Source organism: Parambassis ranga, chromosome 2 (genome assembly GCF_900634625.1).
Source record: "Parambassis ranga chromosome 2, fParRan2.1, whole genome shotgun sequence".
Lineage (NCBI taxonomy): Eukaryota > Metazoa > Chordata > Actinopteri > Ambassidae > Parambassis > Parambassis ranga.
In genome coordinates, this window is record NC_041023.1 from 3,397,799 (window position 1) to 3,412,142 (window position 14,344).

Sequence of the window (14,344 nt, forward strand, 5' to 3'; positions counted from 1 at the left end):
ACACACACAGAACTGTGGCAAAGCTCTTGTTTTCAGGAAACAAAACCCAGTTACCCCTGTCCTTTCTCTCACCCTGCATGCTTAAATGTAAAGTACATAAAAAGCACAACTCCCTCTGGGCCAGACTGACGCACCAAAAATAGATCATTCCAGCATTTAACAAGAAGATCCTGAGTTATCAGACAACACAGCTGTGACTACTGACAAGCACACTGTAAAATGCTACGAACATTTCCCCAGAGCTAAGCTGTGCTATGCTAAGCTAAGATAACCATCTTCTGACTGTAGTGCCTAAATTTTTCTTTGTCTTTAGTGATATGACTGCATGACGGAGGCGTCCTGTACATCGCCACGGCTAATTTGCTGTATAATGGATGTGGCTTTGTGTTTGGTGTGTGTGCAGCACACACACACACACACACACACACACACACACACACACACACACAGATCATGGCTGGAAGCAGGATACCCACACGACCTCTGTGACCCGACTCCCCTCACTCTAACTGTCAAGCTCAGGAGCAGCATGAAAATAAGGATGTTGTGACCTCGAGAGCATCAACCGCCTGGTCAGAGCCATCTTCAGGTTAAAGGTCAAGGATGTTGGCTGTTTGAATGTGTGTGTGTGTGTGTTGACACAAGTGTCATCACACAGATCTTTTCCAGATACACCAGAAAAACAGGAGTGTAAGACCACGTTCAGACTGGGGAAAGTCAGTCCAGCTGGAGTGGGATCAAATCCGGATTTTGTTTTTTCGTTTTTGTAGCCATGTCAAAAATAACCTCCTGCCAAAGCTTTTCTATTTTGACAGATGTTTACGTTTGTATGCGAAGGATACCATCCCCATAAACCCAGAAATATGACGTTGCTAGCCAGAATCGCTAGCCGCATTTGGGTTTAGACCTTAGCCAGATTTCAGCAAATTGATTGAAATCAATCTGGATTTAACTGGAGATTGAGAAAAAAAAAAAAATTAAGTCTGACTAGGATGGCACAGAGGCTCCCTGCCTGGATGGATGGTGGGAACAGAGGGAGGAGACGGGGACTTTGGAAGAGAGACAGATTTATGACCCCGTGAGAAAAGAGAAGCTTTCATCCAAACTCTTTTGGTTTTAGGGCTTTAGTTAATCACAGGTTAATGAGCAGGAAAAGGAGGACAGAGAGCCAGAGAACAGACAGAAACAAAGGAGAGAGGAACTGACAAGAAGAATTGTATTTCTATTGAGATAAATTGGAGACACACAAGTGGAAAAAAAGAACAAAGTGGGAGAAGGGAGGGATGCAGAGGGCAAGACGGGGACAGTTTAAAGTCCAACAGGAACAAAAGCATGAGGAAAATGGAAGTCCTACAGAACACAGGTGAGAGAGGAAATATACCTTACATGTATGATGTATTGTGTTATTTCTACCAGGGTATAAAAGGTACTTTAAGCTAACTGCTAAAAATGGATCCATCAAAAAGAACCCAAACACTGGCTCTGTCAGTGCCCCACTGGTCCTGAGTTGAGACTGAATGAAAGGTGGCAAAGAGGATGACGAGGGAAGAGTGTGTTTGGGAGCACCAAGAGGAGAAAGAGCGAGAGACGCGTATGGTGCCGTGAGAGACGAGCGAAGATGAGGGAAAACCCTGGGACGATGAGGTCAATGGATGGGAAAAGACACGGCAGAAAGGGGGGAAAAGACAAAAAAAGTGAGCGAATGAAAGGGGCAGGGACGAAGAATGTGAAGAGAGTACACAAATACAGAGGAACCTACCACATAACCACGGTAACCGGGCCCTTCATTTTAACCCCAGCTGTTCTCGTTGCCATGGACACCCCCTCAATTAGGAGCCTCCCTCCACACACTATCCCATCCTCTGGCCTTTCATTGGGGCACTTGACCTGACCTCCTGAAATAGCTGTAATTATCAGGCTGTCAGCGGCGGGCTCCTCGCTGCCATGACATCAACGTTTACATTCAGACTGGTAGAGACTTATTTTCAATCTCTCATCGTTAGATACGACAGAACAGGTAAGAGGGGGCTCCTATCAATGATGAAGTATTCCCTCTGACATTCCCTCCTCCCTGCTGATAAACACTACATGTACATCAGCAGGTCTGCCTTTGGTGACTAAATGGTTTCGGTTGTAAAACTGTCCTGAACACAAGCTTGTAAAATGAATCAAGCAGCCTAGCACATATAAAAAAAAAACATCCCTCGCACTCATGGAAGACTTTCAATTCTGTTTAAGTGCTCTGTGTGTGTGTGTGTGTGTTTACATGTGGAATTCAGGTGTGAGAATGAGTTTTTGGATATATGGCAAGAGAAGAAAGCCAAAGACCACCAACACTGACCATCAAACGGGAGGAGAGGGGAGGAGAGCTCGTACATCACAGACAGAAGCTCTGTGCTTTCCCTCTCATTTTCAATCTCTGTCAGTCACACACACACACACACACACACACTCTCTCTTTTTAACTCTGTGGCAAAGCAGGAAGTAAATGAACATATTCTGGTGAGCCTGGAGGCAGCAGGAATGTGAACTGTGTCCAACCGGCAGAACAACGCAGAAAGTGATCAATAGCAGTGGTAATTGTTCCTCCATGCACAGGTTCATTAGAGTCAGGTATGTTCACGCTCACTCTCCTCACCAGGACAGACACTAATCCCACTTTAACGAGCTCATACAGAGCTGAGATCAAGACAGGAAGGCATTTGGACATTTTGTGGAAAATTTGCGATTTTAGCTTTGTGGATACTCGAAAGGAGAGAAGGAAGACCGGCAGCAAACACAGAGGACAGTTTATGACAATGTGAAATTTTCATTATCGAATAACATAAAAAGGATTAAAGACTTCTAATGATCAAATCGAGGAAATTACACTTTGATTTACACAGTGTGAGGTGAGGAGGTCAGGAGAGACTTTATTGATGGACTGAGGACGGACGTTCCATCTGCAAATTACTGTTCCTATCGACTGCTGTTTCAACAGCATGTAACCAGCAGACGGGAGGTCTTCAATAAACACACACAGCACTTTTCAGCAGACTATCAGGGATCGAAGCAGGATGACAGAAAAAGTCAGTCCAGGACAGCCGAGCAGAAATCACTAACACAGAGAGAAAGAAAAGAAATGGCCGACGAATGAAAGGTCACAATAACAAAGGATGGTAATAATACTTCACCCACGCTATGTCCACACAAACACAGCCATACATGGCTCTGTCTATACTGCCACCATATGCATATTTACAGTAAACTCTGATTATACAACCACAGAAACACACAGGACAGGGACAAATCCATGTGTCCCATTTCAGGCGTTGACGCTGCCCTCACAGCCGCACACAGCGTGTTTCTTCAACTTCAAAAGCTCTAAAAATAAACCAGACCCAGCCAGCCAGCCATTTTATCCTGCAAATAACCCCAAAGGCAGGAGCAAAGATTTCACATCTTTCCTGTAACTAAGTTAAGTCAACTTAGACGAGCACATCCTCAACATCCTTTCTTGCTTTTTCCTGCAACTGACAACATGTAGAAATGATGGCCGGCAGCTCAGCATCACACTGAGATACTGAGATATCGCTGCATTTCCCACGCTGTCTGCCATCCCCAGGAAATAGAGCGAGCAGGGCTGTTCAAAGTGGGAGCCTGCAGACCCTGACGGAGTCTGGAGACAACAGGAAGAAAACAGGAAGCACACAACAGATGCAGCCAGAGCATCACAAATACGTGTCATTGAGTTCGGCATATCCAGAGATGCATTGAGAGTACACAGAGTCAGCCGCATTATTACACTGTGATAGATCAGACAGATACGCTCATCTTTTTGGGGACAGGTCAACTAAAGATAAACAGTAAGTGATCCATTCTCTGGTTTCCTAGTCCAGAAATCATAAATCATTAACAGAGCGGATTGCAGACTAAATTAGGAGATCATTTCTGAGGGAGAATTAAGCATTATATTATCATTACATAAATGTGGAATTGCAGCATGCTACCTCTTTATAAACTGACGAGTGACTGCATTAAACATTCATGTGAGAGCCTGGATAACAGCTGATATACAGGAGTGATTAGGGCTGAAACAGCATGAACATTCAGGACAGGTGAATGGAGACAGGCCTGCAGTGGAAGCACAGCACTGAGACGAATCTAATTAAAAACAATGTCTTCCATTCAGTCAATGCAATCAGAATTTAAATGAATGTAAACAAATTAACCGCCTGCAAATTATGCAGGAGCTTCGCTGACTCACTCTGGAAGGAGAGGGAGAGTTTTGTTAGGTTAAGCACATTATTAACTCCAGGTCAGTGAGCTAATAACATTTCCATCCATGCCTGTGCCGAGCTCCTCTTCATGCCTTCAGTGGAAACATTCTGGAGCTGAGGCTGGAGCACGGTGAGGGCAGCAAACAGCAGAAAACAACCTGAAACTCACAAAGTGAGTGGCGCTGAATGACTGCTGTGGCATTTGGAGTGGTTCTCTGTTGTGTTTTGACCTTTACGTTTTCTATCAAGGCTCTGTTCGGCGGGGATTTCAAGCCATGAATGAGAAGTGGGCTGAAGAAGGTGGTGTTGATTGAGGCTTGCTAAACTAAGGTGCATTGTTCTCTCACATCATATCAGCTCTCCCAACACAAAACCCCGGGGTATAAAGGTAAAAACTTTGTTGTGACACTGTCCAAAAATAACAACTTCTGGGCTTTAAACGCTACGCTGTGGGAGTGTTAGGGTTCCAGCGTGACCTATGGAGGTCAGGTTAGCTCTTCCGTCTTTTTTCATGCTAAGCTAAGCCATGCTAACCATTTGACTCCTCTTCCTACAGTTCCAGCAGTTCTCTACCTCAGTGTCTTCCCCTCTCTGTCCCTCCTCTCCATTTCTCTCCTGCCTACACTCTGCTGTCACATCCTCACACATGGTAATTACGTACTGTGCTCTGTCCTGAGTGATTATAGCCTTGTCAGGGCAGGGAGAGAGCTGCGGTTACAAAGTCAAAGCTGTAAGGATGCAGTGCATTTAAGATGCAGAGAGGGGTGGTAATGAAGTGTTAACAACATGTCCACTGTGTGGATGCAATAAAAAGCTTCCAACATCTCCCTTGATCCTTCTTCATCTTTTCTAACCTGAAGGCTAATACTGATCAATAAATCAATCCAAAGGGGGCGCTACAGCATCACTGGGAGCCTTCAGTGGGTCAGAGGGGGAGTTAAAAGTGTCTCACAACTGTACACAACTTTACACATATGCAGTGAGGCCGCACCCAGCCGGGCTGATGCTGATAAACACAAACGAATGCTTATCATACTGAACACATCTGGGTGGCTGCTACTGGAAACCGAGCAGCAGGGTGACCCAGAGTGTGAAGACATTCAGGCGGTAAAAATAGCACAAACTCCTCCATGATGATGAGGATTCACCCCAGAGACAGGCCTGTACCAGGGCTGGGCCGACTGGCACCAGATTCTAATAATCCCTTCCTTCTGCTGTTAGAAATTATAAAACCTATTTTCAACGTATCTTGTGAATACAAAAAAAAGCAACAAAACAGAGTAGTTAGCTGTAGAAAATGATTGTTTGCTTACAAGTGTTTTCACTTTTGTGTATTACTGGGATTAAAATGAACATTTTATGAGAATACTTTAGTTTTTGCACTGTTAATCTCATATCTCGCAGCAGACAGCTCACGCATCATGATTTATTTTATAAAAACAACCAAAAAATTCCATAAAATTCTATTTTTTGTTTTCTTATTATTAGTATGATTGGATACAGCCATTCAGGTCTGGGTTCAGGGTCTGATATGCTGCTGTATAATGGATATTACTGGATGGCTGAACATACGATTGCTCCTTGTTCAGCACTGATTCACATAATAATTTGCAGTTCTGATGGCCCCACGTGACCGTTTTATCTGTCACACTGAATAAATGAATCTGCACCAGTGTAGTAAATCGCCCACTTAGAGAGGGAAGCTGATAAATTTCTTTGTATAAAATGATGAAACATTTTCTTATCGCTTGGGTCACATTCTCTGAAGAGTCGTTTGCTCGTCTTCACCATCATCTTTGCAATTATGAGAACGGTAACAGATGCACCTGTTACCTTCCATAGGTAAATCCATAGCTGCTACTCATTCTGGCACTCAAGCCAGCCTCATAATAACACGGAGACACGCAGCCTCCAGACGTTTATGTAACCTGATCAACGGGCTTTTGAAGTTCAGCCGGGCAGCCTGTCTGCTCGTGACACAAAACAATGTAAAAGCTACAATTGGCTTGTTGAACAACAGCTTATTAAATAGGACAAATGATCTGTATTAACAGGCTTTGAGAGTGAAGGAGCGCTACAAAGCCGCTCTGACTTAACTGTTTAAAGATTTCATTTTCCACTTTCAATACAACTAACACTAATAATTAATGAATAGACACTTTAACAGGGCTCCATCGGTGCCAAACCACTAACACTAAATCCCCTCTCAAATCATTGTTCCTTATTGAATGGCTCCTAGAAGCTGACTCATTCATATCCTGCAGTTATTTTTGTGACTTCTGGAACCATTACTCGTGCAGTGGTTTCACCTCCAGACTCTGGTCAAACCAACAACGGTTAAGTGAAGCATTAAAGTCGAGATCATGTTTGTCCTGCATAAATAACTCAAGATAAAATACGGGTTTTGGAGCCAAGTGAATATTCACACAAACCACAGTCAAGGAGGGCGAGAGTGTTTTGTGACTATTTAGGGTGTTTGTGGTTTTACACGCGATTCAGATGCAAACATGGGACATGGAAATAAAAAGCCAGACAGGCCGACAATGTTCTGACGGCTGATGTAGCAGGACGCTGGAAGAGGCTCCTTCATGTCTGACATCAAATAAAGAGCTGACAGGAAGTTAAAACAGTGCCAGGCTCAGAGAAATGCTCATTTATTGCACTGATCTAAAAAAAGAAAACTCTCTGAATCTCAGTTGTGAATTGCAGTAACCAGGTTTATCCACCGACAGCTTTTAAATGCAAAAGTTTCACCATTCACTCATCTAAAAACCTTAGACTTTGAACTTTCCAACAGTCCTTAAACTCATCACAAATCATGCCTGGTTCATACATTAACGTTAAATTCAATAAAATGTTTGCAACAAACATTTCTCAGAGCATCAATAAAGCCATAAAGTTTATATTCACTGTGTTACACTGCATGAAACACACATTTGAAAAATCTCTAGCCGACTGTACTGTCTCCACAGAGGTGCAGGATTTTTCTTGGGATATGGAGGGTTAACTGTCCAGACACACACACACACACTGCTGTACTCCTTGTGATCATCTCCAAACACACATTAGCTCACCAGCCAGCTGTCCCACCCTGCCTTACAGGTGGACCTACCATCCCAACAAGATAATGACGTTACACCCTTTGTACCAACCTGATGTCTGATCTGTTCCACCCCTCGTCTCCTCCTTAGAAACACACACACACACACACACACGTTCCAACAGGACCTCCTGCTCATTAAGGTAATGTTCGCAGCATGGCACCGCTTCAGTGTGATCACCGTCAGACGTCACCAACGTAATCACCTCAGAAAGCACCAGGTTCTCTCCATGTTTTACATCGAGACGGAGAAAAAACGTAAACAAGGTATTTATAATCTACGGTACACCCCCCCCCCCCACCCCCCCCCAATCCAACTTAATCCAATTCGAAAACAACTTTACCCCCATGGCTCAGTGGGCAAACGACAAACACCTATGACAGCAGAGACAACAATGGAGCTAATGTTGGGTTCACAACACAAGTCAAAAACCACTCATATGACTGGATTATGATAAACTGAGCCACGCATGGCAGTTCACTGCTGTTTTTACTGCCTGGCAGCGATCCGTGTGAGGTCCTGGAAACAAAGACCTGCTGTACAATATGTGACTGTAACGCCGGGTTTCCACCACATGGCACACGCCAGCATTCAGGCTGAAATAGATTCTTAACAGGAAATATTTTCTCTGCATTTCTGCTTGTGTTGAATCAGAGCGTGTTTGGTTTTTCTCAGAATAGAACTAACTGCATATTTCAGGCTTTCTTTCTATGGCCGACACCCACAGTCCTCACAGAGTCACACACTCCAAGAAATTAGCATCATGATGCGGGTTTATTTTGTGACTTTAAATGAATCCAGGAGGAGGAAGAAAGAGTGATTAACGGCTGTGTGCTGTCACGGCAGCTAAAAGCAGGAAAGGGGAAAACAGCGTTGCATAGGAAACGCAAATAAATAATGAGCAACTATACAGCAAGGATGACTCAACGTCTCACACACATTCATAATCCTGCGTTTAGGAAACAGCTCTAATAAAATCAAGAGAATAATGAGGGAATGGATGATTGATTAAACAGCTTTATTTTACCTGAATATGTGTGATATTACGTGTGATCTTCACACAGAAGAATTTAACACCAAACATGATTCATATTGTTTTAGTTAAAAATGCAAACTGGGACTAAATGAAGGTTTTGGGTTTCATGACACTTTGATCCTTGAACTTGAGAACAGAACTCTGCTGTTAGCTCTGGGGCCACTGACACAGATTCAGTTTGACACAGAAATGTGAACGTACGCCGACCAAAAAAAAAAAGGCAAAACAGGGGACATGCTGATAAACATGCTCGACACGAATCCAGACTTTGAGGCCCCAGCACACGTCAGTGAGCAGGTAAAGAGAGGTAAGAATAGAAACTGTCAGCCACGCTGCCTTAGACAAACTGTAACCCAACGGGCTCGGACTCGGCCTAAAAACACATTCACACACCTTCTGTGTCACAAAGATATTCACTCCACCATTACGCTCCTGCAGACAAACAGAGGTCCACTTGTCATTTCGTTTAAAAGGAAAAAATGTGCTCCAGGGCCTCACTGAGAGTGGCTGCAGATGCTGCAGATGGAGGAAGGGATGCAGCACCAAACCTGGCCCTGCAGATCAATCCGTTCATGTTGGTTTTTAGCTTTAACAACATCCTCATGGTCTGGTAGTGTCTTGGCACACACATGTTCGTGTTGAAGCTCGTGCTCTCCAGTGCTTGATGAAATAATTACATTTGTAATGATTACATTTCCCCACAGGCTTTAAAAAGCAGTTAAGGAGTTTAACCTCAACTGTAATTTAGGGGGTTAAAGGCGATTGTAGGTGATTCTAACCCGGCCTGACATGCATCGCTGTGAGGCCTCAGACGGAGCAGCTGTTGGAGGAAAAGGGAGGTGGGGGGTCCGTGCCACATAATATCACCAAAGCACAAGTAGCAGCAGGTGTGGCCATGGCCATGGTACAGCTACGAGACAAAAGACGAACCGGGGGGGGGGGGGGCTTTTAAATGTGAATGCAGCCTTGAAATGTGGACAGCTGTAGAGGGGCTTCTCAGCGGCAGTATATAAAAGAGAAGGAACTAGTTTTAATGATTATTAGCCAGCAAACACTTTCACCTTTTGTGCACGGCGCACATTTACATGCTAAGAGAAGGTGGCTGAGGAGCAGACAGGGCGAGAAAGGCACCGGCAAATGATGGACAAACAGGTGTTTGGAAATGGTTCAGGGTTTGTTTGGTTTTTGATACGTTGGATGTCACGGCAGAAGAAGACGAAGACAATACACCTTCCAGGAGGAACTTGACTCAGAGGTCAGAGACAGCCTGGTTTGTGCTACGCTCAGCTAACTGTTATGATAACAGCTGCTGAAGCGAAGCATCCCTGCCTGCTCTTCACGTCACCTGACACTTCAACAAACCGCCCTGCTGCTGGCGTCTCTCTCTCTTTGGTGTGAGTGTGCACATGTCTGCACCCACCAGGATCCAGTGTCAACGCAGACAAAAAGCAGACGCACAACGTTAATATAAACAATTAGCGACTTCTGAAAATTAGCCACTAGAGGTAATTAAGAGAAGCTGACAGAAAGAAGGACGACGGTACCGCAGGGTGACAGCTGTTCGTCCTTTTACCGTCTTATCAGCAGGTGAAGAGACACACAAAGTACAGCACGAAGCAGCTAGAAGAAAAACACAACAATTACAAAACCAAAAGTCCGTAAATGAGATCAACTCAGCTGCTTTAAAGCCAACCGAGGGATTAACATCAGACCCAACGCAGTCAAAGTACAGAACAAATATTTAGTTAGTCTTTAAAAACTCTGTGTTGTAAAACTCTGCTTATGAAAACACACTGCAGAGGCAGGTTGCACAAGGATCCCTGAAGAGCAGGTATGACACCTCGAGCCCAACCCATGGCTGGCTGATTCACAGCACTGGTGAGCAATCCACACGTGCAACAAGTCACATTGCTGATTTCACACTTCAGCCCTCCAAACAAGAGATAAGACCCCAACAGCTCCAATTACAGCAGTACGACACCATGACAGCCTCTGAAAGTGTAACCGTCTTAATGTATAGCAATCACAGCTACTAGTAAATAACAAGGTGGAAGGGGGCACCGACCTCTTTTCTCCTCCAGATCCTGGAGGAACTGCCTGTATGCAGCCGTGGAGCTCATCCCTCCCTCCCACAGAAAGGTGAGACAGAGGGAGGGGGGACGAGGAAACAATAAAAGCAAGAAATGATTGAAAGAAGGAAGTGCAGCAAACAGGTAGGAATCTGTCAGAGAGGGAAAGTGATCGAGAAGGAACTTAGAAGAAGTGAGAAAAGGTGAATAACAAAACACAAAATAAAAGAAGAAGAGGGAGGGGGGGGGTTGAGCTGAGCGACCCGCAGGATCCTGGTGTCAAAGAGGAGCCATCCTTAATCACGAAGGTAATCCCTCATCTCCTACTCGCTTCTTTTCTTCTTCTACTTGTCCTGTCTTCTCTCCGCCAGGCCGGTGTGTGTGTGTGTGTCGGTGGTTAGGGTAGCTGTGAGTGCGGCAGTGTGTTAACAGCTCTAAGCCGGATAGAGGAACTGGACTTTGACCACAAGGCGGGTGATGTCACTGCCAGAGCCAGAAACATGTGTTTCACTTGTGTCTGTAGTGAATGTGTGTGAGGAGGAAATCAGAAAAAAGGAGGTGTGGTTTCATTAGTCAGAGCTCAGCTGTTCTTTCTTTTCCTCAATGGAGCGTGGTATGCATGAAGGTTTGACTGTCACACATTTGTCTCTTGTGTGTGTGTGTGTTTGACTATTGGAACAGGTTACAGAGGCTCTCGAACACTCTTTTCTGAAGTTTATGGTTAGGCAACATGTGACAACGATAAACGAAAGTAAAGTTTTACTGTGAGGCGAGGGATCGATCACTAAAACATTATTATCAACCACACTCTACAAATCAATCATATATATTTGTTCAGTTGTCCTTACGTGTTCCCTCCGTGGTTTATCAGCTTTGTCCTCTCTCTTTTATAAAAAGACAAACACCACATGGTAAATAATTACAACGTGTAACACACACACACACACACACACACACACACACACACACACACACACACACACCAAAGGGCAGATTGAGCAGGATGAGGTCTGGTGTCATGGCAACCAGCAGGTTGACTCCAAATAAGTCTAATAGCGTCCGTCACTTCAGAAACACTACAAGCGTAAACAGAGGAGAAGCAGCAGTGGCACTGAGCGCCTCTCCACAGAAGTGTGTTTACAGCAAGAGTCTAAGGATGGACGAGGGACGAGAGGATCAGCTGGAGCTTCTGTCAGGCAACAAGAGGACGGAATAAAACCCAAGACATCATATCTACTCAGAGGATCAGAGTGCTGCTCTGTACCAGGAAATCAATTCAAATTGTATCATGTTGCACAATCGATGCAAAATTAATGAATCTCTCTGAATAACACAAAAGCTGCTATTTGTTATGTTCCATTAGCTGCAAAGACGATAAGAAATGCAGCAGCGTGCAAGGAAGCACATCATTAAACACCTCCTCTGTGTGGTCTGATTATGCAGAGTAAGCGGTTTTAGACCTAATGATGACTCAAAAAATATAAATAATTGTAAATAACTCATCAACATCAAACTCTTCTATCAACACAGTAATAGTAGTGTTTAAATAAAAAGTTAAATGTATTGTTTATTCTCTCATCCACTGTTCGTCAGGTTGTGTTGGCAGCAGGATGCTGCTTCAGCTCATCCTGCAGGAACCTGAGGCGTCCACAGACCGGATGATATATGGCATGCCTGGTAAACCTCCAAAGAAGGTGGCCAGTAGATGTGCTGATCAGATCTGGGTGTCAAAAAGCAACCTTGAACACAGGGAACAGGTACAACTAAGAGCACATTCACCAGGGGAAACTGACCTTCAGTCAGACCTGTGAAGCTTTACAGTCAAAGGCTGCAGGGACCAGCTTTGGGGCAGCAGATATTAGCAAGAACTGTGGATTTCTGCTGAAGTGCTTGGGACTTTTTATTGTTTACTTCCTCTTCAATGGGTTTTGAAATATATTGCAAAATGCTAAAGCTTATAAGTAATCTATCCCACAACCCTCACGTCATGACCTGATAGCCCTATGCAGTGGTAAAAAAAATGCTCCATAACGCCGACCCTGACAGGAATCTGAGTGTTCTTTGTTGAAGGTTGAGTTTTATCTCTCTTGCTTTGCCAGAGGTCTAACAAACAACTTCTCCACACACACACACACACACACAAGCCTTCACAAGACATTTCTCAGAGCTGAAACACGCACATCTACTCAGAAGTCTGGCTAAAGAGCTCCCTGGTTCCTTAAAAGCTGTGAGGTCAGCAAAGTCAACAGCAGGAAGTCAACACTTCTTTTGGTAATCACTGATCAATAAGAGAACAAATACAACATGTGTGTTTCGTTGTCTTCCGGGGAGGGGGGGGGGTGATTTGTTGTGACAGTGACCTCAGGAAGGACCTGACCCACAAAACACAAAGGTGATCGCTCCCAATTGTCCTTCATTGATGTGTTCCCTCACTCATCAATGACACTGTTAGGTTCCTAATCCTACCATATAAAACCCGTTTCTACATTTATGCAAAGCTAGTCCAGCTGATGAAAACACTTTCCACACACACACACACAGCTTAATAATCCTGAGCACACAAAGAGCAGTTCAGTTCAAAGCCAATACACTCTATTCAACAACTCTTTTAAGTTTTAGAAATCCTGACACAAAAATGTTGAAAACTGTTCAGCGATCCTGAACGCTCCCCCCGGGAGTCTCCTCTTTCACATGACCCCGTCAACAGCAGCCGCTCCATCAAAGGCAACCCTACACACACACACACACACACACACACACACACACACATATAAACACTGATTCACACGCGCGCTTCCCTCAGGCCGTCACACACCGGGCCAGAGGAGGTGGTAGTCATGGTGGTGGCGTGACTGGTAACCATAGCAACAGGACAGCGACTAGGTGTTGGTGTGTTTTTCCACTTTTTTTTTTTTTTTTTTTTTTACACCCGTGCCTCAGGATTTAAAGGAGCCAGGGGCCTAGCAACACACCGTAAACTGGTTCGGAGGTGTTAACTTTAAAACTGTGTACACTGACACACAGCAAACACAGTGAAAAGAGAAGAGACGCACATATTTAACAACATCCAGCCAACATGTCTCCTATGTGAATTCTCTTAGAGATAAAAAAACAAAAAAGGGAACAGCAGCCTTGTCAGAATACAGAAGATGAGTGGGAGGATTTTGTATTTACCTTTATTGAAGGACATCAGCAGGAACAGCAGCAGCCACATGGAAGACACAAAAAAAACAGCCTGGTTAGATATGAGATGTTTTAAACAGCTTAAAGTCAGCCTCATTTCATAATAAGGAACATTCCCACTTTGACTGACAGGTGGTTTTGCTCCATGGGATCGATCCCCATCCTTTCTTTGTCTGTACTTTCTTTTTATCTAAATCAGGATAAAAGTGCAGCGGGAGGACAGACATCGCTGTTTCACATCTTTTTGAAGCGCTTTGTGGCAACACAAATTGCCTCTCTGGGGAAGAAGAGAAGCCTAAATCCAAGCAGAGGCTCCTTTAATGAAAAGAACCACGTCATGGCAGTGTGAGAAGACGAAGGCAGGGAGGAGATGATGGGAAGCTGGCCTGCTGATGAATGGATGTGTGGACAGCGTGACGTGTCAGAGGGTTAGGAGGTGAAACAACTCTGGGCCTCTGATAGCAGGGAGTGCTCAGAGACACACACACACACACGAGACAAAGAAGCATTCATCTGGGAAACCACTGTGAAGTGAGCTGGTAGGCTCTGTCACGAAAGAGAAGGACAGACACTGAACCACAGCGAGGGAGAAACACACAGAGCAGTTAGAAGGTGAGAGTAGCATGATTCTCACTCATATCCCATGAAAGACAAAGGGGGGAAGGGAGGACCGAAGGAGATTTCCACAGATGTAGG

At 44.4% G+C, this 14,344-nt stretch overlaps 1 protein-coding gene across 19 annotated transcripts in view; it reads right to left on the reverse strand.

Annotated features, from left to right (window-relative positions):
- Positions 1-14,344, reverse strand: part of macf1a (microtubule actin crosslinking factor 1a) — a 153,788-nt gene that overhangs the window by 105,958 nt on the left and 33,486 nt on the right. Inside the window, exon 1 of one of the 19 annotated variants that reach the window (XM_028422228.1) lies at positions 10,462-10,859. The exons of the other annotated variants lie outside the window; for them this stretch is intronic. Coding sequence (XP_028278029.1) covers positions 10,462-10,516 — 55 coding nt within the window. The 5' untranslated portion in view covers positions 10,517-10,859. Of the gene's footprint in view, positions 1-10,461; positions 10,860-14,344 lie in introns of those variants that run through there. 19 annotated transcript variants of the gene reach the window in all.